The 25,973-nt window shown below is 38.4% G+C and overlaps 1 protein-coding gene across 1 annotated transcript in view; it reads left to right on the forward strand.

The window, feature by feature from the left end:
• The first annotated feature begins 6,773 nt into the window (after positions 1-6,773).
• pdzrn4 (PDZ domain containing ring finger 4) overlaps positions 6,774-25,973 on the forward strand; it is a 63,052-nt gene continuing 43,852 nt past the window's right edge. Inside the window, exon 1 of the mRNA XM_020926686.2 lies at positions 6,774-6,964. Within this exon, the coding sequence (XP_020782345.1) occupies positions 6,896-6,964 (69 nt within the window). The 5' untranslated portion in view covers positions 6,774-6,895. The remainder of the gene's footprint in view (positions 6,965-25,973) is intronic.

The following is a 25,973-nucleotide window of genomic DNA, read 5'->3' on the forward strand; positions in this document are numbered from 1 at the left end:
CAATTCCCCTGCTCTGCTCTGTCAGGGACGTGCTTGTACCACTTTGCCTCAGGGTATTTTTGTCTGTGAAATAGCAAGCAAACTTCAAGCTGGTAACTTATTTAACTCTAGTTTGTTGATGTTCGCAATCTGAGCCTTAAGCGCCGCTAGACTGTCTGATCATCTCCCTTATTAAGTCAAGTTTCTGTCACTGCGCTCCTGAGCTACTGCTGCTTTTGAACAAGTAGAGAAAGATTCGAACTGCAATAATTACTAACTGGCTGCATACTTTTCACTTTTATGTCTCAAAGTTTATATTTGAACTCACAAGAGCATTGATTTTGTAAAAGAAATAATATTTTTATTCCCAAGACACCTGATGTGGCCCATTACTTTCACTCAGACCCTTATATAGGACAATATGCAAATCTTAGCGTTGCCGAGTGCCTTTGAAGTGCAACTCTTTCAATCTGCTGCAAGCTATTTTTGGTTAACCTTTGACGGACAGACCATATGCTTTTTGGACTTTCCTGTGAAGAAATGCCGATGTCTACTTCTCTACAAAGTTAACTCAATTTCTAAGAATGTACTGCAGAGAATACTGTTTAGCAAAACCAATCATGAATGTACCACATGACACCATTTTTTTCCCATATTGCTATTCAAATGGTTGAATATATATGTGCTTGTGGAATTGATTGGTTCTTGCTGTATAATTCTGTATTGTCCCTTAAAGTTATATGAGCATCTTTAATTTTATATGAGAACAGACATCTGGCTATTGTCCCATTTGTAACGTGCCAACAGGGCCCAATGATGAAATGAAATGAGAAGTAGTAGAGATGATGAAATGCTCCTAATGTGGACAGTAAAATGGATAGAAGGCCATTATAAATGACTATGATGATGTCACTATCCGTAAGGGCGTTCATACAGCATATATATATAGTCCATATATAGAAATGACTATAGCTAAATGTATGAAAAGAAGACCTACATAGCTATAATTATTATATGATATAGAATGCTATATGCCCTTAATGTTACTTTGTAGTGGCAGTGATACAGTTATGTTCATGTTAATAAGTTAAAAACAGTAAAAAGGTTGGTAATAAATATTAATAAATATAAATTTAAATAAGCCTTAAAAACAAGAGTTAAAAGTTTATTACGTTTATTTTATATCAGTATCCATCACATATACTGCTTAGATCAATATATATCGCGCGCCATATTTCGCGCTCCTTCTCTTAGCATAAACTTGTGCATGAAGGAAGCATGAGAAATCACTCAAGTGGTCTTTTGTTTTCATGAGAGTTATCAAATTTTTGTGTTTGCTGTATATTGTTCAAGCGATTGTTATGTTATATTAGCTAAGATTTCTGTGTTTTTATATTAATAAGAAGCTACAATGTATGTCCACAAGGCTTATGAGACATAAAACTGGATTGCATACTTGTGCATGAAGGAAGCAGTGAGAAATATATCATCAGCACAACGCAACATACCCCTATACGTACAACACGTGGATCATTATGTTATAATATATTTTAATTTATAATGGGAGCTGACATTGTCGCAAACGTCATCACACCCAAAGCCAAGGAGCTGCCCCCCCCCTATGGATATTTATTTTCTTTTTTACCAAAATGAGTATGCAATGCTGCTGAATCCTATATCACTCATTAAGAATCGGAGAATGAAGTACAGAGCAGTGGGTGTTTGCCAGAGGCAGTGAAAACAGGGGTTGATCGGTAATAGCGCGTCTTGAAAATAGCGATTAAACATTGTTGAAACATGCACACATCATTCCATATACAACTTCAGGTCAGTAAATGTAGAGGGGAAACAACTCTAACATGGTTAAAGCTCTAACAAAACAAATGTGCATGAGAGGTCTGCTTGAAAATGGATATTTAAAGATGTAGTATGTAACTTTTCTGGTGGCGGATCTGCTTACTGCATGGAGATGTTATTGCTTTATCTGTACCACTATATGACAAACATAATCTTGCTTTGGCGTTATATAATTGTAAAAAATCTTGAAAAACATGCATTGTTTCTATAAGCAGAATCACCAGATCTGACCTGTAACTTGGTCTGGTGGTGTCATCTTTCTGTGTGGAGTTAGATAGTAGTATAGTTTAATACCATACTGTGGAACATGCAATAACATCTCCATGGAAAGAAGAAGTTAGCAGACCCCCACCAGAAAAGTTACACATTGCACCTTTGAGAATAGCATGGTCTACACACGAATGGCATTTAGCATAGAATTACACAGAATTACAAAGAAACCAAACAAAGAATATGAAATATAATGATGATGTATTGGGTTGTATGGAGTAATAGTGTGTGTTTGGTGGTGGATGGAGAAGGCTGAGAGGGTGTTCTCTGCCTCAGTCTGCCCCAGGGCGCCATTGAATATGGAGGTATCTCACCAGCATCACCACAAAGACTCTTACACAAGTGCACTGTATATGAAACAATAAATGCACCAAACTGCCTGGGGAACTGGGTTTAGCTACGAAGCAATATCAAAACATAGCAAGACAAAATTATGCACCTAATAGATATAACTACCACACATACTGTTTACATTATTACTCGTTTATTTGGACAGTGCATGATAATGAACATAGATGATATACATGATGTGAACAAGATGGATTTGGGCAATTTTCTATCCGTTCTCCACAGATGTAGTCATGAACACTCTCATTCATTAACTGCTGTATTTCAGTACTGTAGGTAAGGTGGGTGAAGTGTCTTGCCTAAGGAAATAACGACTACAGCACCTGTATTCCCAACAGTCTCACATCCAGTATTCAGAGATATAAGACCGGACATTCTCAAAGTGGTAAGCCCATAAATTATTTTTCATTAAAAACTAATTCATGCTTACATTATTTAAGATTACAGGCACATCTGGACGTCAAACTCCTAAACTGGACCATGGACGGCTGTACTGATTACAGGGTCTTGAAAATGTGTTGTATAAATCCATTTTGTATTTGTAGTATCTTAAAACGTTTACAAAACATAACCACTGAGAAGATATTCTAAAGCCATCAACCCCACAGCAGTGAATGAATGATCTCACACACTCATAGGTCCCTCATAGGTCTCCATGACGGAGATGACCTCATGGCAGGAGTGGCAGTGATCAGTGTGAAAGGGTTAAATGTTATCAGGGCTGGATCTGGATGTGCTCTGATGCCCTTGACTGCAGTTCTGTGCACCTCGTACATGTGTGATGGACGATAAGAGGATGACACCGCTCAGTTTCCCCCTATACTCTCTGACAACTGGAGCATGCCTTTCCTGGGACCCAACACGTCATTCATTTATTTTTCATTGATTCATTTGTCTTCTATCATCCCATCACACCACCACTGTATGAGACTGTCACGGCTTTTTGTCCATGAGTCAAATGAGGTGCACCTACATCTTCATAGTGGGAAACGTATGAGGGACATAATATTTCAACATTAAAGAGGGTGTTTTATGCAAAATTGGGTTTTGGGTGCTTTCTACCATGTTGTCATGTTGTTCCCTGATCAAAAACTTGCCTGAAGGGGTTTTCTATGCCATCCATGCATGTCTGATTAATATTGCAATCTCTTCCAGGCACTACTCAAACCTTCCTTATGTTTAACTGTATAAGCCTGTCCAATATTCAGCTCACAAGTCTATACTTAACCCATGCTCCTGCACAGGAATGTGAAAAAATATACAAAAACACAAAAAAATACAACTTCACACACCTGATGAGATGTCCTGTAGTTTTATTAGCGGGAAGCACACTGATTGTGTTGTGGTAGAGCTCTCTGATAGGGGTCATATCTTGTGTCAAAAACAAAACTTGTTAAACAACCTTGTTTTTGGGGAATAGTATTTTAAAAGGTAACATGATTAACTAAATGTGTTATGTGTCAGCAATTAATACCCCAAAGAAGTATTTTACATGTATGTATGTATGTATATTAATAGAGATTAATAGGGACTACCTTAGCTGAAGACTTTTACCCTTTTTAACGTTTTACCTTACCTATAAAACAAAACCACAGCTTTAAAATAAATAAATAATAATTAATCCCAGAAAGTTTTATACCATACAGCAGGACTTCCTAGCCAGGCTAGCACCACCTAGTGCCTCCCCTGAATTTCATTTCTCTCCAGCGACTAGGTCGGAAATCAGAATACACTAGCAAAAACCCTGGAAATTGTAGACCACGCAAACGCCAGTCAGCAAAGAGCTGTGAAGCCATGACATCAGACTCAAGCGCCTGTCTGGGTCCCTTTTGTGGTACAACACAGCAGTAAACAAAGCAGTCGAGATGGATCCAGACAAAACAAGACATTCTGTGTTGGCAACGATTCCCGAAATCGAGGATTTAAAGCAGGAACAAAGAGAATGCTTGGTGAATTTTATCAAGGGGAAAGACGTTATTGCCCTTCTTCCTACGGGATTTTGGAATAGCTTAATATACCAGTTAGCCATCTTAGTGAGGCATTACATACGTCAGGACCAAATAGCAGCAATTGGTTAAATAAAAAAGTACCCGCCTACCGTCGAGCGAACGAATCCTAACGCTGTGAGGTCAGACGGTTTCCACGAAGTGAAACCGCCTGAATACTCAGGCTAGGAAATTCCAGGATATTGTGGACATTACTGTACATTGCATATATGATCAATTTCCCTTAGGCCTATTTTACAAACAATCTTGACTTTGACAGACTGTTATGTCCTGTTCAAATTAATCAGCCACAATAAATAGCCTTATGTGTAACCACCAATCATATTAATTTATTACAGTGTGTTTTTACCATTAGATCCCAGTCCATTCATCTTAAAGTATCTTCTTGTCTACTGTCACTTTCTCTCCTTCCGTCACTCTCTCACCCCTGTGGAAAGGGGCGGGCGAGTTGGAAGCTAATCTGAAGCCAATCAATATCAGTCTGTGGCTCTTCCTGTGTCAGCTCTGTCCAGTGCCCTTGTCTAACTGGACTCACAGAGAGAGGCATCTGCTCCGTCGCTATCGCACTTTGACTGTAAATCTATGGAAAGCCTCTAAATACAGGCCCTGAACACTGTTGTGTGTGCAAGAGGCTATCTGCTCCAATCTAAATGAGATTGATGGCCATGCTGAATCCAGTTGTCAAATGCAATCACAGCCACATTATCTCTTCTATTGAAATGTAAGGGCAGAGATGCAGACAAACAAAAAGGGAGTGACAGGGAGAAAGAAAGATAGTGAGGAGGGAGAGACAGAGAGGCAGAGCCCAATTGCACTGCCTTTTTCAGCTCAGCTTGTCACTGAAATAAAAAAACAGACCTACTCATATTTTTTTCAGAGACATTCATCAGTCACAATTACCCCATTTCTTGTGTTTGGATGTTTGTTTCATTCTTTTAAGAGGGTACACTCCAACACAGTTTTTCTGAAATTGTGGTATGAAGACTAGTAGAATACAGTGAGGTGGGGGCAGAAAGAGATATGCTTTTAATTTACTTCAAACCATAAATTAAGGGTGTATGCAGAGTTATACATAGACCACACCAAAACTAGGACTCATTTCAGAACTACTCCTGAATACTGATAGCCAGGCTGGCGCCACTTAGTGCCTCCACTCAATTTCATTACTCTCCAGCAACTAGGTCAAAAATCAAAATACACTAGATGGTTTGCAAGAACCCCGGAAGTGTGAGTCCGGGCATCAGCCAATCAGCGAAGAGCCATACATTCTGTGTTGGCAATGATTCCTGAGATTGAGGATTTAAAGCCAGAACAAAGAGAATGTTTGGTGAATTTTATCAAGGGGAAAGACATTAGTGCCCTTTTTCCTACGTTATTTGAGAAAAGCTTAATATACCAATTTGCCCAGTTAGCGGCGCATTACCTTGGTCACGACCAAATAGCAGCAATTGGTTAAATTTAAAAAAGTACCCGCCTACCATCAAGCGAACAAATTCTAATGCTGCAGGTCAGACGGTTTCCACAAAGTGAAACTGGGTGATGAATCAGGCTAGTAGAGTGACTAAAACAGGACCAAACCAGGTCTTCCATCTGGACTAAACTGGGCTCACACCCTTAGTTAAACATCCAAATGATTCAGAATAAACTCGTGGATGAATCCTATGGGCTGATTCCTGATTTAAAATCTAGTGCAGTTACTTTCTCAGATAAAAATGTTTGATTTTGTTCATAATGTACACACAGTTATTTCTGCATATAAAGAAGGACACCAGTACAATTACATGGTTTGACTTATGAGCCTAATTGCAATTGTGGATTTGTCTCACATTTTTAGGTTTATACTCTTGACCTTGTACTTTTGAAGAATTATTGTCAGAGGAGAAGGCATCATAAAACAAATTAAATGTGATATTTAGTGAAAATTAAGCACCACAATCTCATCACCCAACCTCCTCTCAGCTGTAGGAGAAATGCACTGACTCCCAAGACCCTCAATGAGCCCATGATAGAGCTAGTCTCCTCCCCCTCTTCCCCTCCCTTCTCCTCTTCCTCCAGCCGACCAATCAGCTCTCTGTGTATGCATGAGCTGTAGTACGGGGCAGGAGCGTGTGTAGGCAGCCTGCCACTAGAGGAGGTGTGTACCAAAAGTGCATGGTTTTAACAGCGTGCGCTCACACTGAGAGGAGAGAGGAGCCAGAGGAGAGGAGCAATGATGAACTATACTAGCACCACCATTTAGCCAAAGTCTGCAAAGTTCAAAGGGCATCGCCGAGGATACACTGATGAGGAGGAAGGACACAGGAAAGAGCCAAGGAAGCGGAGATAGAGTGTGTTTTGCCTAAGGGGGGAAGCCTCCACACATATATACAGACCTATCTCCCAACGCACACACGGTCATCCGGCACGCCGTCGGAGCGGTTTCCCTGACAACTAGAATGGGCTGCAATTTGTGCACCTTGCAGAAACGAGAGGAGCACTACAAACTGCTGTATGAGATCGCTCAGGTAAGTGACATCTTATTGTGTTATGGTAAATATACTTCAAATACTACTACTGCTTCATATGTGGATTTTGGCAAGATGTCAATAATTAGTAAAAGCATGACAATACATAAGCATGAGAACTTGCAGAAAACGTTAATAATTCAAGTCTTTATGGCAATGCTGAAGAAGATTAAGTTGGTTGAAGGTTGTATTTTAAGCACAACCTACTATTGTTGTGTCCTTGGGCAAGACACGTGACTCAGATTGTTTTATCCTTTCACAACAAAAAAGCTTTTAACTTTCAACTATTGGAGAGGTGGTAATATGTAAACATGACGACTGAGAAATTGTACATAATGTAAAATTACTTTTAAATAGCAACAACAAAAAAAAGGTGAAGTTGCTTGCTGGTTGTAGTTCCGCTCTGACCATTTTGTTGTTGTGTTTTTGGGCAAGACATGTGACCCACATTGCATTATCCATTCACAACAGGGATATCTGAAGAAAAAAAGCGTGCCCATTCACCAACTATTAGACTGGTGGCAATATGTAAACATAATTACTTACAGAGATGGTTAATAATTAAAGTCTTTAGGGCAATAATAAAGAAAAAGTTGAAGTTGAAGGTTGTATTTCTGCTCTGACCATACTATTGTTGTGTCACACATGGTTTATCCATTCACAACAGGGATATCTGTAGTAAACTCTTGCCAATTCACCAACTAATTAAACTGCTGGAAATATCTTCAGTAATAAATATATTTAATTTCTAAATCAATTAAAAAGTACCAGTTGTACACAGTATTGGCGATTGCTTTACTCTTGCCTGTAATACTAGTAACCAATCCGCTGCTTAATACAACACAAAAAATATCAAAGTGTTATGGGGGGACAGGTTGCAGCTGGGAGACGAATCGGGGTCAGAAAACGTTCAAAATTGAGTTACTTCCAAGGCGCTCAGACATGTATGAAGCTCTGTGCCATCAAAGTGAGTGGAGCTAGTTATTTCTTGTGCGAATTCTCTCCTCTCCATCGCCTGGTTGCTCCGAGGGGAATCGCGTTCACCACTATCTCTCCAGACTGTCACTGTCTCCAAGCAATACGGTTCAAACAGCGCTCTGCCAATGTGCTCTGCTGTTAGCCCCTTTCACTTGTTTGTAAGGAGGAGACTTGTTTTTCCATTTTTCACCGATTTGAAGACAATAGATTTCTTTCTATGACAGGAATGAGACAGAAATGAATGCAGCTTTGAATGACATTACTATGGACTGAAGATATTCAAAATTATTCAGTTTATAGGGTGAATTTTTATGGCAAAAATAATAAAACTAATGGCCCCAATGATAAGTTAAAGGTCCTATATTACACAAAGTTGATTCTTGTAAGCTTTTAGCCATGTTTTAATGTTGTTAGCTCATCAAAAATATACCTGGAGTTGGGTTTTGGTTCATTCACACGTTTGAGTAACCTTATTATTAGTCTACATCTCCAAGGCTCAAAATGCTTTGTTCCACCTTGTGATGTTATGAAGTAGTAGATTTCAAGTTAACTGCAATTATTCAGTAATGACTGGCAATTCCAGGGCTGAAATAATCTGAATAATTCTAATGAAGGTGTGGATCTTAAAAACAACCTGTAATACCAGATGACATCACAAGGTTGAACAGAGTTTGAGAAAAATAACTCCTAAATATGTAGGGTTTGCGTGTTAAACCTGTGTGAATGAAAAAAAACAACCAAAAAAATAAAAAATAAAATAAAAATCACACATACACACACACACACACAACTCCGAGTATGTTTTTGATGAGGAAACATAACAGATCAGAAAACAGAATGAGCCTTTAAGTGAACAGATAACTTGTAATAATGCATTGCTTTTGGTTGTCGATTTCATAAAATGCAAAAAGTGTCAGTTTATGTCCCGCTCTCCCTGTAATTATGCTTTGGAGCCTGATATATGTGAACCAAAATCAATTATTGATCAGTTTTATGGTTTTACGAGAAGCGAGGTGCTAATGGCTGTAAGCACGTGCAGTGGCTTGACTTTGTTGTGGCGTACAGTAGCGAGGGAAACCTGGCTGTGTAGCAGCAACTCATTCATGATTTAGTATCTTACAATGTTACAAGCTTCTCAATAATTTCTCAAATGCCCAATCATACCCTCACAGTGTTCAACAAAGTAACATTAAAGGTCCTATATTATGGAAATTTGTGAGTTTTAAGCCATGTTAGAATGTTGTTACCTCATAGAAAGCATACCCAGAGTTGTGTTTTGTTTCATTCACACATGTTTGACACTTGCTGTCTACATCTCAAAAGCTCAAACTTTTCGTTTCCACTTTATGATGTCATGAAATGGTAATTTTCAAGTTAACAGCTATCTTTTACATTTTTGTTGAAACAGTAGAGATTCCAGGTCTGAAATTATCCATATGGTCCCAGTGCAGGTGTATGGAGTTTAAAAACACAGTAACACATAACTTTGTGTGTTTGCTATATTTGTGAGCAGAACACAGCCTAAGTGTGTGTTTAAATACAAGTCTGTGTGAATGAAACAAATCACAGCTCTGGGTTCATAAGTTTTTGATGATGAAACCAAATTATAACATAGATCAGAAAATAGTGTAATATAGCCCCTTTAACTTTATAGGTAAGCTGTTTAAAGTTGCATTTGTAACTTTTCTGATGGAGGACCTGTTATCTTTGTTTTCATGGTGATTTTATTGTTTTGTTTTCTGAAATGTTCCATGGTATGGCATTAAATATACCTATCTCGCCTTTAATCAATTTAGATGTTGTAAAAGTACCTCAAAAACATGCATTCTTATGTGCAGAATTACCTCTCCACATATTTGATCTGTAACTCAGCCTTGCAGCATCCCCTAATTGTCATCATGGAGATAAAGAAGTTTAATGCCACACTTCTGAACATTCCAGGCAGACCCATAAAAGTTACATGGTTCACCCTTTAATGGGCATTATAATGATATACCTTTAATGTTGTATTTAATGGTGTTGATTGGGACCCCTTGTTATCTTTAAGATGTAAAGAATACTTGATGTCCTGCAGGTAGAAAGATGTGGAGTTTAAATGAACATTAGTTACAGCATCGCGGGTTCAAAGCTTATGACGGACTATAGATTTTAATGAGCTGATGCCTGTATTGTCTGCCCACTGGAGAGCAGAGAAGGGGAATTAGCCCTGTCAGTTCAAGGAAACCCAAAGAGGAGGGGGAACACTGCTGGATAAAACAAAGACAGGAACGAAGTACAGTGTGGTTGGAGACAGAGTAGTTTAATATTAAAGGTCCTATATTACGCAAAATTCTTGTGTGTGAGTCTTGTGAGTTTTAAGCTGTTGCGTTTTTCATTCACACTTGTTTGAGTAATCCTTTATTATTAGTCTGTCTTCATCTCCAAAGCCTGAAATGCTCTGTTCCACCTTGTGATGTTCAATTTAACAGCTACCTTTTACCTTTTGTTAAGAAGAGATGATCAATTTCAGCCCTGAAATCGTTCAAATGATTCTAGTGAAGGTGTATGAAGTTTAAAAACACAGTGGAGCACTTCCTGTATTACTACATGACCTCATAAGATGGAGCAGAGTGTTTTTTTTTTTTTTTGTTTGTTTGAGAGAAGAACCACCTCTCAAACATCTTCTGGTACTTTCTCACTTGTCTTAGTTTGGCTCTGATTTGAGATTTAGTCCCATGACTTGACTTACATGGTTTGGGTCTTAGTCAAGTGCAGAATATGTAAAAGTCAAGACTATAGACCTCTGCTAAGACACTATGGGTAAATGTTTTATGTAGTGTAGCGAGAATATCCTGTACTGACCACTGATTTGTAAACAACAGATTACATACAAGACTTTCATTCAGGACTAATAAGCAGACATACGCTGTTTCTAAAGATGTTAAAGTGTGTGCATCTCCTAGACTCTCAAAATGCCCATATGGTTTCCTCCTTTCCTGCTCGCTCTGTAGGTGTCCTCTGCAGTGGCATATGTCCAAGAAAACAGTCTCCTATGTGTGTGTGTGTGTGTGCCTGTATGCATGTGTGTGTGTGTCTGCGTGTGTTTGTGCTCCAGTTACCGCTAAATGCTCTGTGGTGTCTATGTGACAGTCAGGAAACACCAACCGAGCTCATTGGCAGAGCTAAAAAAAGTGACAAAGAATGAAAGGGAAGTGCACACCAGGCAGTAAGTGTGTCAGTGTGACTCTGTCCCCAAACTTGAGGCTAAAACTGTACAAAATAACCCCGCTATCTCTTTCCTGTTTTTAAACTCTAGCTAACAGGGATAACCCAGGGTACATTTAAATGACTTAAATCAAGAATTGTATTATTGATTTAAATATGTTATGACTACTTAATGTCTTATGTGACCACAATTATTTCAACTTGTTTGTCTCCATGTAGATGTTTTTCCTTTTCCATTAAATGTTATACAGTATGGCACTTATATGTATAATAATTTGCATTCAATTGCTGTTTCTTTTTACTGCTCAAAAGGACCTTGAAATGTCTCACCTCTCCATATAGATCTGGCATATAAATAGGCCTGTTGGCATCATCTGCTTGACTTGATAGATATGTTTAATCCCCATGAGTGGCAGATTCTGGGCAAAGCAAAAGCATCTCTCTGGAAACAAGCAGAACTTTCACCAAAAAAAGTTGCATATTGCCCCTTTGTTTCATCACATTTCTGACTGGTTTTTCAATCTAATTTAGTGAAAAATGAAAGGCAATGCATTTTAATTACCAGAAACATAATTTAAATCAGTCAAACAAACTAACATTATTAAGCAAACACATGGTAGTAAACTCAACTTTTTTTGCAGTGCACTTTCCCATTAGTTTGTCTCTTTCTTTCTGTGGTCTTCGTTTGCAGTCTGGTCTCATTCATTCTGCTTGGCACAGACTCAACACAGTACATGTGACTGTACTCTTGTATTCCAGCAGTGCCACACAATGGGATGCCACCTGCTCATTATACCAGCTCAGAGTGGGTTTACCATAGATACATGTTAGTCAGTGCAGGTGCACAGTGACAAGGCAACGCTTTATGAACCTTGTAACACTCCCATTTGGCAAAAGCTTCGTTTGGTTATTTCACACCTGTTTGGTAACTGTCAAAATATTGTTTGTTGAGCTTTTATCAGTGGTGGAAGAAGTACTCAGTTTTTGGTACTTAAAAAGTAAAAGTACAGATATTGGAGGCAAAAAAATACTCAAGGAAAATATCACATAAACAAATCTACTTAAGTAAAAGTATTAAAGCACCTGTTTAAAAATGTACTTAAAGAGTAAAAAGTAAAAGTATTTTGTGCTTATTTTGATGTCTAATAAAGCTTCAAATGTAGTCACTTTATCTGAAGTTTGTTTAACAGAAAAAAAAAAAAAGATAGTTCATTTTTCTGTAGCTGTTTTTATTTGCATTTGCATTTTTGTTTGCTCAAACTATGAACATGTTAAAATTAAACCCTCAGCTGGTCTCAAACTATAATAAAAATACAAAGTAGGAAAAAACGTAAAAGTAGTACTACTTTTTGAGTGCCTCAGTTTTTTCCTATTTTGTATTTGAGACTGGTCTTTACACTGAAGAGCACCAAAAGGACAATTCTGCACAATTTTTGCATATCCAAGTAGCACTCCTGCCCCCAAAGTTTTGTATAATAAAAATACTTTTCCTTTTCCTTTTGAATAATGTAGTGGAGTAGAAAGTATAGATACCTGGTCTCAAATAAGAAAAGTAATAAGTATTCAGTTTAAAATGTACTTAAGTAAAGTACAGATACCTAAAATGTATACATAAGTACTTTGTTAGCTTCCATCACTCACTTTATGAAGATTTGAGGGCAGTATATAATATTAAAATAGCAATGGTGATATTTAATCACCATAAGACCTCTTTTGAATCTATCTATTTTTCACTTCTGGGGTCACTGCACTGAATCATCTGTCTCTATATTTAGTAATTTGCATGATAATAGCATATTGATTTTATGTAGCAACTGCTTTCCTTCAGTCCTGTAAATATAACAAGCCTGGGGATAATACAAAGCAATGCAAGTTTTTTTTTTTTTTTTGCTAACAAGCTATTCCTATATATAAAATAATTACATGATACACATATGTTATTATACCAGAACTAATCATAGTCATTCCATAGATGTTCACAGCTGCTGACATTTCATTCTTATAACCAATACATGCATAAAAGTAATATATGCGTTCTTTAGAAATCAACGGTCTTTGATTTTGCGGTAGTCAACATTTTCCAAAATTGTCCAATCTTATTTTAAGCTGCCTCTTCTTGGAGCACACTTTTGTTGACGTTAATGGCTTTAAACTGCCATGTGGCCAAAATGGATCTCAGCTATTTTGCAGATTGCTGTTGTAATGATATCCCTCCCCCCAAACGAACACTGTTGTATTCAGCATCTTTTGGGGTGTTTTGTGAATGTAGTCGAGCATAACAAGGTCCATTTGCAGTTATATTTTGCCTGCAGCGGTGCTCGGTGTTTCCCCTCACTGTGGTCTACTCCGGGCCTATCTCATCTCTGTAGCCTGCTCCAGCTGCCCTGAGATTTATGGCTCTCGTCAGACCATTTTACATTCAACGTTTCATTTGTGCAACTGTGTGTGTGTGTGCGTTTGGTCATGTGTATGTGTCTCTGTGTGTGGTCATGTGTGTGCGACCGCAGGGCTACACTCTGGACCCACAAACGTGATCTGTTCTTGTATTTCGCTCGTGGCACTGTTAAATTGTCCCCTTTGCCTCTGGCCTTCATACTATCAGAGAACCTACATAGTTGTAATGAAGTCAGCACTATATCTAACAATACATGGGTAATAAATTATCCACTTCCATTCGCATTTTGTCAATTTCTAAACCAATTTAAAAAACGTATGGAATATATTCTCCATAGTTTAACATATTATATTCTTAAGTAATTATAATTTGCAATTCCAGAAACACAAGTGGAATGATCCTATCCTTAAAGATCCTACATTAAGCTTTTAGCCATGTTAGAATGTTATATCTTATTAGGTTCTTTTTTCAGACCAAGAGTTTGTTTTCATACCTGACAGTTTCGACTGCTCACTAGTGCTCTTCCTCAGAGTAATCACATGATGTTTCTGTGACATGTCCATTCAGGTGATTTAAACAGGTTTGGGCGCTGTCTTCCAACCGGTGGAGGCAGGATGACCACTCTGAGGAAGAGCGCTAGTGACCAGTCGAAACTGTCAGGTATAAAAACAAACTCTTGGTCTGAAAAAAGAACCTAATAACATAAATTATCAGAAGACCAAATGAACCTCACTGGACTATGTTAAAATGTTGTTACCTCATCAAAAAACATGCCCTTTATGATAATTATGATTAGTCTGCCTCCATTGCCAAAGCTCAAAATGCTCTGTTCCACCTTGTGCTGCCATGAAGCTGTAGATTTCAAGCTACCTTTTACCTTTAAGTGTAATAGAGATTGGCAATTCCAGGGCTGAAATTCTCCAAATGATTCTAGTGAAGGTATATGGTGTAAAAACACAGTGGAGCACTTCATTCACAAAGTCAACAGCAAAACACAACAACTGACCATTCAAAAGATGTAATATTTTGTTTTGAGCTGTTAATTGCCAAGACACTGGCAACTTTTAATCATTTTGAAACCCGTGAATTTAAGCTTTTGTTTGGCTTAGTGTGTTAATTTTACTACACCTGTTTTCCATGTTTCTGTATTCGTACCAGTCGCTGCTGACTTGATCAACTGTCATTGCTTTTTTGTTTTGTTTTGTTTTAATCTACTTTGACCAATTTGATTTTGAGCACTTATTCCACAATGAATACACTGTTTGGGCTCTGTGTTGTTTACTTTGCTGTACCTGTTTTCCATTAGACCAGCTCCCCCCTCCTCCTCTGTGTGTCCATGTGCACCGGAGACAGCTGCAGTGCCACATGTCCTGCCTGTTGGACAGCATGAAAGGGGCGAGACAGCGCTCCCTCCATCACGCCGCCCCCTAGTGTCCGGCTGGTGTCACGCAGAGCAGGGGGCTGTGGTCAGACCCTCACAGCCGTCACCTCCATATGTCCAGAACAGGCCTCAGACGTCATCGACTGCTGTCAAGTCAGAGCACAAAGGGTGTTTTTACAGTTTTACATGAAGGGACCGGGATATGTTACAGCCAAGGTACAAAAATATAAAAATGTATTACACCTGGAAATGAGAAATGTTGAGCCACATTCAGACAGTACAGTGTAATCAGATTTGTTTATTTCAGTGACTCATATGAAACAAAGGAGTCATCTATAATTTTGAACTACATCAAGTTAGCTCACTTCAACATAACATAATGCTTTGTTCAATAATTCCACAGAAATACTCAATGCTCAGTTTTGACATATACCGACCATGTGTGTCCCTGATTGGCTCGTCCAACTGTCAATCACATCCTCTGAACTATGAGATGCAACCAGTGACCAGACTAACCCTGTGTTCGATTATTCTTCCGAATTGGTTTTCCGAGGAAGTTGCCTAGCACCACGCGTAACACACCCCTTTTCTTGGGACAGTGCGATTCGGTTGTCAGTGGCGGGAAAAAGTAGACCGAGCAAGGATTCCAAGTCAGAATCCAAGATGGCTCCGCCCACTGTGACGTGTAAATATGAACTGTTTTCATTGTGTTTGGACACTTTGAAATTGTCATTTAAATCACCAATCACTCATGTTACTGCAATACCTTACCACATCTGTATCACTGCCTATGGGTGAAGTAGTTGGTGTTGTGTCAAACGTCAAATCCGAGGTCCAAGTGAGAGTCAGAAGATAATGGAATGCAGGGTTACAGCTTCGTAAAGTACTGGAGAAGTTTGTATTTTGGATCCCAGGTGAACATCAGGCAATAGAAGACATAAATTTGCCAAAAGTCACATGAAATAAGCAAGTGAATAATTGTCCCTGAGCATAAAACCCAGTGGACAAAATAAAAACCTTGAGGAGAATGACAGTTTATATATGTATGCATGTATGTATGTATTTATTTAGATCACCACCAGATACTCTTTCAGGATAAGGCTGGAGGATGCAGGAGCCACAATATTTGATGTTAATTATTCATAATAAATGATAATACAATTTAATTATATAGTAGTGTTTTTCAGGACTCTCATAGACACTTCACAAAAACAAATATTAAAACAGTCATAAGAGCAATAGAGACAAATAATACAGTGAAGATAAACACGGTGAATCTTAATTATTTTTAGAATTCACGTGTACACTCTCATATATTGTTTCAGAGGCGGATTATTCTAGCTGGAGTTAATTATATTGAGTCATATGCACCAAATGGTGAGCACCCACTTTGTTCTCAAACTGTGATGCATGAACCACAAGTGCTCAGGTTAGAAGCAGTAATTATTAATGTAGTCCTATTTTAAGCTTGGTTTAACCCTAAAATAGACCTGTTATTGTCCTTTTATATGTTCTAGGTCTGGTGGTACTTGATGTAAAAATTTTAGAACCACTGTGCTACATCATACAAAACCATCTGAGCATAACTCCTCCTTATCCATAAATTCTTCCATAGATTTGTATCCCACCTACACAGAAATGAAAACCACCATCGCCCTGTCAATTCAAGAGCTGAAAATAGAAAAAAAATCTATATGACAGCACACAATAATGATAAAGTCTATTGAGTGTTAGAGTTGTAGATCATGCCAAAGGTGTCAGCGCCTGTCTGGTCAGATGTAGATAGCTCTTGTGAATGATGAGACGGGACGAAGGGACAGAGGTGGACACTTCACTATCCACTTACCTGCTACTGTTTTTCTGATGGGGTTTTCAGATCTGCAGTGGCATTGATTGCAGTGACCTTTTCGATTTCTTCTTGTAATTGTGGAGATGGGAGTTGTTTGTCTGTCTGTGTGGGTCACTGGTTTTGACATTTACACCTGTGAGAGTAATCCCACTTGAAGTCTTGTTCTTGTACAGAAAATACTTTTGGCTTGTCTGGTTTTGTCAGTTATAGTTACTCAAAACAAGAGTGTGGTTGTGGAGGAAATTAACATGGGTTGTATGTTTCGCACTATATTTGGCTTTTTGTGAATATGATGAAAAGTGATTTGTGCATTATTAGCCTAATAAATCTTTATTCAATTGGACTGGACTAAACCAAGAAACAAACTAAAATAACTGGAATAGCATGACTAAAAAGCATCATGGACATACAGAACTAAACTAGAAAAGTATTGTATAATAAAAATGAATGATTCAGACTTAGTTCATACTCTAACCCTAATGTCTAACTCTAACTCCTTAATTAAAGGTGCACTGCATAACATTTCTAGTGGAGGGTCCTCTATGTGCTTGTCTCCATGGAAATATTATTGCTTTGTCTAGAAAGTTCCACAGTATAGATTAAATCTGTATCTATCACAAGAGAAACAAGCAGGTTACATCACTACACTACATTACAGTTCAGATCTGTGGAAAGTCGCCCCTATTCACAAAAGGAATTACTGTATTTTTGAGCAATAGAGACACCTGTAATGAATAAATGCTAAATGGACAGATGGATAGATTTAATGTCATGCCAGAGGTTGGGACTTGTAAGTCGTGACTTGGACTCGAGTCAGACTTGAGTCACTATTTTTAGGACTTGACACTTGACTTGAAAAAACAGACAAAGACTTGGGACTTGAGTTGGACTTGAAGGTCAGTTACTTGACTCAGACTGAGACCTGTGACTTGAGAAGACTTGATGCTTAGACTAGTTGACAAATTAACTGTTATTAAGCACTCTTAAATCTTAATTTCTTCCATTATGACTGTAATAATTCACACTTTTGTCAAGGCACTTAAAAAGGAAAAATTTACATTTCTACAACTTTTATAGAAATATTCATATATACATATACCATGATTTTTTAAGTACAGTTTAGTTTAAAAATTATATAAACTACAAAAATCTATATGTTTGGTACTTTGGTTTAAAGACTTGAAATGACTTGAAGCTCAAAGCAGACGACTTGGACTTGATTGGACTCGTGGGCCAGTGACTCGAGACTTGACTTGGACTTGCCTGTCTTTGACTTGGGACTTGACTCGGACTTGAGGTCAAAGACTTGAGACTTATTTGAGACTTGCAAAACAATGACTTGGTCCCACCTCTGTGTCATACCATGGAACATTCCAGGGAAAACAATAACATCCCCATGGAGACAAGTAGGTAGCGGACCCTCCACCAGAAAAGTTGCACAGTGCACATCTAAGTAGTTACTCAACGTGAATCATTCTTCATAAACAATTTCTTCATAATGAATTAAGTCTTAGTTCATGCTTTATTAAGGCTAAGTAAGGTTTGACAATCTGTGCACTTTGAGAATAATTTTTGTAGTCATTGAATTCCTACATTAATTTGTTTTCTACATGTTTCTGTAAAAATGTAAAACAGAGCATTACAGGTAAAATAATCACCCTTTTAGCGCTGGCTTGGCAGAACAATAAACTTAGGTAATGGCAGTGCTCTAAAATGTTAATGTAGCATTATGGAAATGAAGTGTAGAGCACAGATCATGTGGCGTCGTCCATCACAGTTTTAGAGGCTGGCTGAGCGCAGCAGGGTGGTAATACACAAGATTTACAGGTGCATATGCTCCGTGCACCATCGCTACGGCAACTGTCCCCTGGTCCACCGCCAGGAGTTTAACCAGGACGTGAGGGATGGTCCAGAAAAAGCTTAAAGACCGGGGAAAGAGTTGCCATGTATTTCATTTTTATTTTGCAGCTGCTGTGGTGGAAAACTTTGCGGCATTTATTATTAACAGACAAATCTGATTAGTTCTGATATATGTATTGATTTATTGGATGTTTTAGTGTGTTGTTTACCTTGCCATATCTGTTTTCTACTTGAGTCTCCTCATTTTGACTGTGTACACTGTTATGTTACATTTATTATTAATAGATGAATCAGATAAGTTGCCATTTATTTATTTATATTTAGGGTGCATTCAGACTTAGTTCTGGGTTTAGTCTTGGTTTGAGTTCAGTAAAAATCTTGGTCTAGACTAGAGTTTAGTTCCAGTTTGTTACTACTTTTTTATGATTTGTGTTCAACTAAAGTCTTACTATTTCTACACTTTATTGTCTCTGTAGTGAAATTTGTCCTCTGCATTTGACCCAGCCTTCAATACTAGGGCCTGTCCGAAGATCCTGTCAAATCTTGAACTAGGCTTGGTCAGGACTATTTTATAGCTGGAAGACTTCATTCACACACAACACAGCTCTTCTGATTGACCGCCTATCTATCTCAACCAAACCTGCTTTTACAAAACCGTGTGTATGGGAGGATGACAATATCAGGGCGGGGAGAGGTATGAAGTGAAGGGGGGTGACGCAGCTCTACAGTCTAGTGTTTTTTTGCACCAGCAGCCAACAATACCCCCTGCACTGGCTCTGATAAGCCCAGGATGAAAGCTCTTTGGTGGGGAGACTGACACTCCCTCCACCCCTGAGACAAGAGCCCCTCACGCTGCCTGTTTGCTCACACTGTGTACCTCCATGTCCCACACAAAACATTCAAGCGCTTTATGGCTTGTTGTGATTTTTTACTGCTGTGTAAAAATGCCACTCAGGTCTACACACGCACCCAACAAGAGCAGTTATCAGTTGTTATCGGTCCTATGTCGATTAGCATACTCTACAATGTGCCAAGTGCCCTGGTCCAGATGATAGGAAGCTGGAGAGAGGACATGGAGGAATGAAGAGATAGATAAGCGACAATGTAAAGATGGTAGAGGTGGGAAGAGATACAATTTCCGCAAGACGAGACAAAAGGGGGGTGTAACTCGCTGACCCTTAACTTTTTTTTTTGTCCAATCCAAATGTAAAAACATGGAAACTACATCTCGTAAGCTCATTATCCTCATTGTCTTGTGAGATCTTGTCCCGTCCTTAAAAGATAGTAATTGTAATGTGAAATATAAAAATACACACAACTGCAGTCTATGTAATGCGTGTGGTAGCCTTGAATAGAATGTAAGCCACTTCTGTATTTGTAATGGTCAGTTCTTATCTAAAAGTCAGTAGTTAATGTTTTGTTAAGCTATCAGAAGCTTGTTACAACATGTAGTGCTGGTAATTAGGCATCAGGCTGAGGTGTAAACTACCCCATAAATACTGGCCTCGCTCAACTTGTTCTTTACCTTCGACCTAATGTGAGTGAACACAGTTTCGTATATTTTGTCGTAATATAATTGTATGAAACTTGATGTAATTATTTTACATCAAGTTTCTTTGTTAAGTCAACAGAGGCATGAAATAAAATACAGGGATGTAACGATCTCCAAATCTCACAGAATGACATTATCAGGATATGCCTCTCATGGTAGGATAGTTATTGTGAAATTTTGAAGAGGTTAACATACCTGTACATATGCTCATTTTTATTTTTAAATAACTTGACTTCAGTGTGAATCATTACTGTCATCATCCAAAGAAATAAGATTTAAAAGTGCTTAATAACAGTTATTTTATTATGTAGTAAAGCAGTGGTCTCCAACTTTTTCCCTCCAGTGAGCTCCTTTACAAAACAAAAACGCAAGAGAGCTACTCATTTTTGCAGCCGCAAGAAAGTGAGATGATAAGAAAGAGTTAAAATGTCTATAAAACATAAACCATTGTCCATTTATTAGTGCACAAAGATGGGCTTCAAAATCATACATTTATAATGGTAACAGGCATTTAATTAACCAAATTTTTGTTATTCAGCACAATGGTATAATTCCAAAATCCCCTGGCGAGCTACTTGGAATGGAGTGGAGAGCGACTGGTAGCTACTAAGCTGTTGGAGACCCCTGTAGTAAAGTAAGTAAAGGATCATAGTGCAGTTCCCTCTTTTTTAATACTTTTCAGAGAAAACCTTGCAATTCGATATATTGTGATGGACCAGAATAATATTGTGAGAGTTCTGACGATACGATATCACAATATTTTGGTTCTTGTTTCATGCCTAATAAAATGGACAGCAATTGTTCTGTTAGAGATGCAAAATTAGATTATCAAGTATGATAAAAAGCTGTTTAAAAAAAGGCCACAGAAACAGATAAGGAGGGGAACTTGTACTCCTCCAGAAAATGATATAAAGTGATATTTATGCACTTTTGGGGATATTCTTAGAGATGCACATATACAGCTTTTTCAGTTATGATACTGATACTATGGCTTTAAGTAGCTACTGATATCCATTATTAACCTATACCAGTGTAGGAATTGAATTTTTTTTCTTTCAAATAGTTAACTACTTGAAATTGATCCTGTGGTGATATTTATCCTGCAAGTAACTACAGAATACTAACAGCCTTGTATGAATCTGTTCAAACATAAATGCTCAAACATTATGAGGCATTCTGGGCCTATATCAGCCAGCAAATAGTCTCATTACATCCAACTGAATCGGTATCATGGCTCATTTAAGACTGACCATAGATTGATAATGCCTCCGGATAGCAGCCAAAGCAATCTTGTTTTCAAAAACGTTGTCCAGATGACCTTTAAAACCTTTGCCTGCATTGCTCCTGGACAAATGAGGGATTAGTTTGATTAGCTATTAATGTAGACATATTACCCCTAATTAAACAAAAAAAAAGAAAGATTAATTTGGATAAGCCATCTTCTTCCGATCATTTTGTCTTTACAAACAAGGTATGGCAGCTTTCAAATAACAAATTGGACTGAAAACAAACACGGTCATTAATTTCCCATTAACCACTCTCCTTAATCCCGGTATTCTCTTGGTATTTTTAGCCCCTGTCCTTACCTCACATTTTCCAAAACACAGAAATTACCCTTCCTCCTCCTCCACCTCATCCTCGTGCTCATGCTCACACCACTATCAGTCACAGACACTGTTTCAAGTCCGTTCCACTTCACTGGTCGTGTCTGTCTCTTGTGTTTGTTACTGTCTGCCTGCCCCTCTCATTAATACACTCTGGCCTAACCTTTTACTCCATACTGCCCTGGATGTGAAGTCTGGGTGTCAATCAATGCAATGCAGTGGAGAGTGGGGTTGTATTGTTTTGTCTGTTGAATAGGTACCAGGGATGTTATACTTTTGAAGCCAGTCTCACACAGTAGTTCTTTTTACACAGTGTTCAAGATTAGTTGTACTTTGTCTTCAGTTATTCTAAAAATCCACTTTTTGATGATCTGATTTCTTTTGTGAATGTAAACTCATACCAAAAATCTGATTTAATTATTGAAATATTCTAGCTGATTTGATCAGCTTGGTCATGTAAATATACAACTAATATTATAATTTTTGAAGCCAGCCTCACCATAATACACAGTGAGAGTGCATGCTGGCTTTGCTTTGTGGAGTTACACAGATGTTACAAGCAGCCATCTGTGCCTGTTATGGATATGTGTGTGTGTGTTTACTACTGCAATAAAGCATCATATGGAGAAACAGCAGAGAAAAATGGTTTCCCTACACTCAAAAGTAGATATAGGCCTATTTTATTATAAATTTAAGAACTGGTCTTTTTGAAGTATTAGTATTTTAAAGCTGATATTATTCAAAAAGCAATTGTTAACACCATACTACTACTGTGTTAGAATACAACTACTATCACTAAAGATAACGTGATTTCAGTGGTAGTCATCTGGACAACATTGTTCAAATCCAGATGTTTCGTTGTTTGCTATTCGGAACATTATCAATTTGAAGTCTGAGAATCCAGAATTGATTCTGACTCAAAAGATCAGTTTGCCTTATTTACCTGCTATACGCTTTGGGTTGCTCTGTTCTATGTTTCTGCCAGTTTTTCCCACACAGCCACCAACATCCTATTTAGAGCTTATATAATACCACTGATACAACAACTACTACTACTACTGCCACTCCCTGCAACTACTAATACTACTGCTGCTGCTGCTACTGCTTGATATAATACTCCTGACACAACTGTTATTCCTACTACTGCTGCTGCTGTTGCTACTACTGCTCCTAGTACTGCTACTACTACTACTACAGCTAGTACCAAAACTATTACCAGTTCTACATCTACTGCTGGAACAACTGATACTACAATATATGTGACATTACTACCACTACCACTACTACTACCACTACTTGCTTGATACAATACCACCGATGCAACTGCAACTACAACAACAACTATTACAACAACAACTACAACTGCTACAACAACTACAACAACAACAACTTCAACAACTACTACAACAACTACAACTACTTCAACTACTACAACTATTACTACTATACCAAAACTATTACCAGTTCTACATCTACTGCTGGAACTACTGATACTATACTATACATGTGACATTACTACTACTACTACTACTACTACTACTGCTATTGCCTGATACAATACCACTGATACAACTGCTGCTACTACTACTATTACTGCTACTATTACAACTACAAATAGTACCAAAACTACTACCAGCTACTTTTATCCCTCGAACTACTATTACAATACATGTGACATTTCATCACACACTAAGTTTGTAAAAATGTACTGGTGTGACTGGAGACGCTGGAGAGTTTTGCTCATCTGCCCTGGGGTAAACGCAGCTTCCTCCTTATAATGAATGATGTACCACATTGTAAATCGACATACACAGTACACAGTTCACAGTATATGTATTGCAGTAAAAGTCGGTGAGAGTGTACACAGAACGTGCAATCGCTTCTTACCCTCTGGTTATAAAAGTACTAACATACCTCATTACCATATTTCTCTTTTGGCAGAGAAGATGCAATCCTCATCCGAGACCAAATGTCAATCTTACCACATAAAAACAGCCATTCCCTTTGTTCTGCTGCCAAAACTTCTCTTTTATGTCGCCGATTTTGGAGATTTTTTGTAACTTTTCATGGCAACGAGCTGCTCTATATTGCAAGCATCATGTTTTATTGTCAGACATCTGGGCCCACAGTTTGTAGTCCCAGCTAAATAATACATAATGCGTTGATGAAAAACGCTGGCTTGAATGCCTCTCTTTGCAAAGCTCCATTCAAATTCTCCAAGTGCCAAGTGCGCGTCGCATAGATCCACGGGGTGCATTTTGGGTCCAGGTGGTCTGAAGGGAGATTGGGTTACCATTGGGGTATGGGTGTCACCTTCCCACTTAACCAACTTGGCTTGAGGAGTCATTACAGGGCCCATTCGGAGACCATAGGCGAGTCTAGTTACAGATAGAGTAACAGCAAGCCATCTGCATAGTGAGGGAGGGGTGCTGGTGATCACATTTAGTGCACAATGTAACTATATAAGCCATGTGCTGATATGGGAAAAGCCCTCAGGATGTAGAGTGCCTGGTGTACGCTGGAGAAATTGTTGATGTCTTTGCGGGGTAGTTTCATCTCATTTGGGGCATGTGGGAGGCAAGAAAAATGTGTGCGCTGAAAATGAAGATTCAGCAGCAAACAATGAGAACAATGGAGGGAGCGATTCTCTTTTGAAACACAGAAAGTACCAGACCAATAATAAATGGGTCTTGAAAAAAAATCTTTAAATAGGCTTTATTGAAATGTTAGACTGTCTGAGTAGTCCAAATTATTTATTAAGTTTTAATAATTATAGTTGTTAAACATTACTGATAATTTAATTCACAGCTTATCAATACGACCAATGATTTTATAAGTCCATATGGCAAATTTCCTTTTTATTGGTTTGCAAATCGTGCAGTAATAAAAAACACTGTGTTCTGACCATATTGTGTGTTCATATTCTACCTCAAATTTAGGTGGTTTTGGGTGTTTAACACATGTTACAGTTAGGGTTAGGTAGGGGAAGTTGTTTTCTGCATTTGACCCATCCTTCACTGCTGTTGGGGCAATTTGTCAGGAGCAGCACCTTCATCTCTAAAGCCCTAGTTTTGAGCATTTGCCAGTCCTGGTTTATGAAATCTTGGCTTAAAGTGTGTAGTCATGGTTTAGTTTTAGGTTATCTTTGGTGTCCAAGGAGAAATCCTGGTTTAGTTCAAGGTCTTGAGCTCAGCTTTGTCAGGACTACCTTAGCTGGAGAACTGGACCTATTATACATGTTTTGGGCTGATGGGGGAAATCAGAGTGCCAGGCTAGCGCCACCTAGTGCCTCCACTCAATTTCATTTCTCTCCAGCAACTAGGTCAAGAATCAGAATACACTAGACAGTTTGCAAGAACCCTGGAAGTTGTGGACTGTGCACCGGCCAATCAGCTGTGAGCTGTGAAGCCATGATGTCAAACTCAAGCACCCGTCTGGGTCCGTTTTGTGGTACAGCACAACAGTAAACAAAGCGGTCGAGATGGATGTAGATGAAGCCATATATTCTGCTTCGGCAACGATTCCCGAGATCGAGGATTTAAAGCCGGAACAAAGAGAATGTTTGGTAAATTTTATCTAGAGCAAAGACGTTATTGCCCTTCTTCCTATGGGATTTGGCGCATTACATCATGACAAAATAGCAACGATTGGTTAAATAAAAAAAGTACCCACTTACTGTTGAGCGAATGAATCCTAATGCTACTCGGTCAGACTATTTCCACGAAGTGAAACCAGCTGATGAATCAGGCTAGATACATAAGTGCCCAGAGGAAACCTCATCTATACTGATATCTTACTAACTGAATGAGTTTCTTAACATTTTAAGATTACATCATTGCATTACATCACCCTTTCATAACGCCAATCATATGTTAAAAAGTCTCCCAGTCAAAAAAACTGAATCTACTCCAGCTATGTCTCTTTTCATTACTACCACATTCAGAGGTTACAAAATTACACACAAATTTGACTCGTGACCCATTTTCAGTCATAATGCCGTGATTAGGGAAGTCAATCAGTCTACAATTACCAGAGCACAGAAAGTGTTGAAGTGTGACTGAGAATCCATTGATGGAGGATGTGATTAAATATTCAGCCCCTTGTTCTGTAGCTGCTTCCTCCTCCTCAGATGGTGAATACATCTTGATTGAGGTTGGATTGTGGCACACTGGCAGTGGCACATCGC

The sequence above is a fragment of the Boleophthalmus pectinirostris genome, unplaced genomic scaffold (genome assembly GCF_026225935.1).
Source record: "Boleophthalmus pectinirostris isolate CB_2022bp ecotype Guang Dong unplaced genomic scaffold, ASM2622593v1 HiC_scaffold_18, whole genome shotgun sequence".
Taxonomy (NCBI): domain Eukaryota; kingdom Metazoa; phylum Chordata; class Actinopteri; order Gobiiformes; family Gobiidae; genus Boleophthalmus; species Boleophthalmus pectinirostris.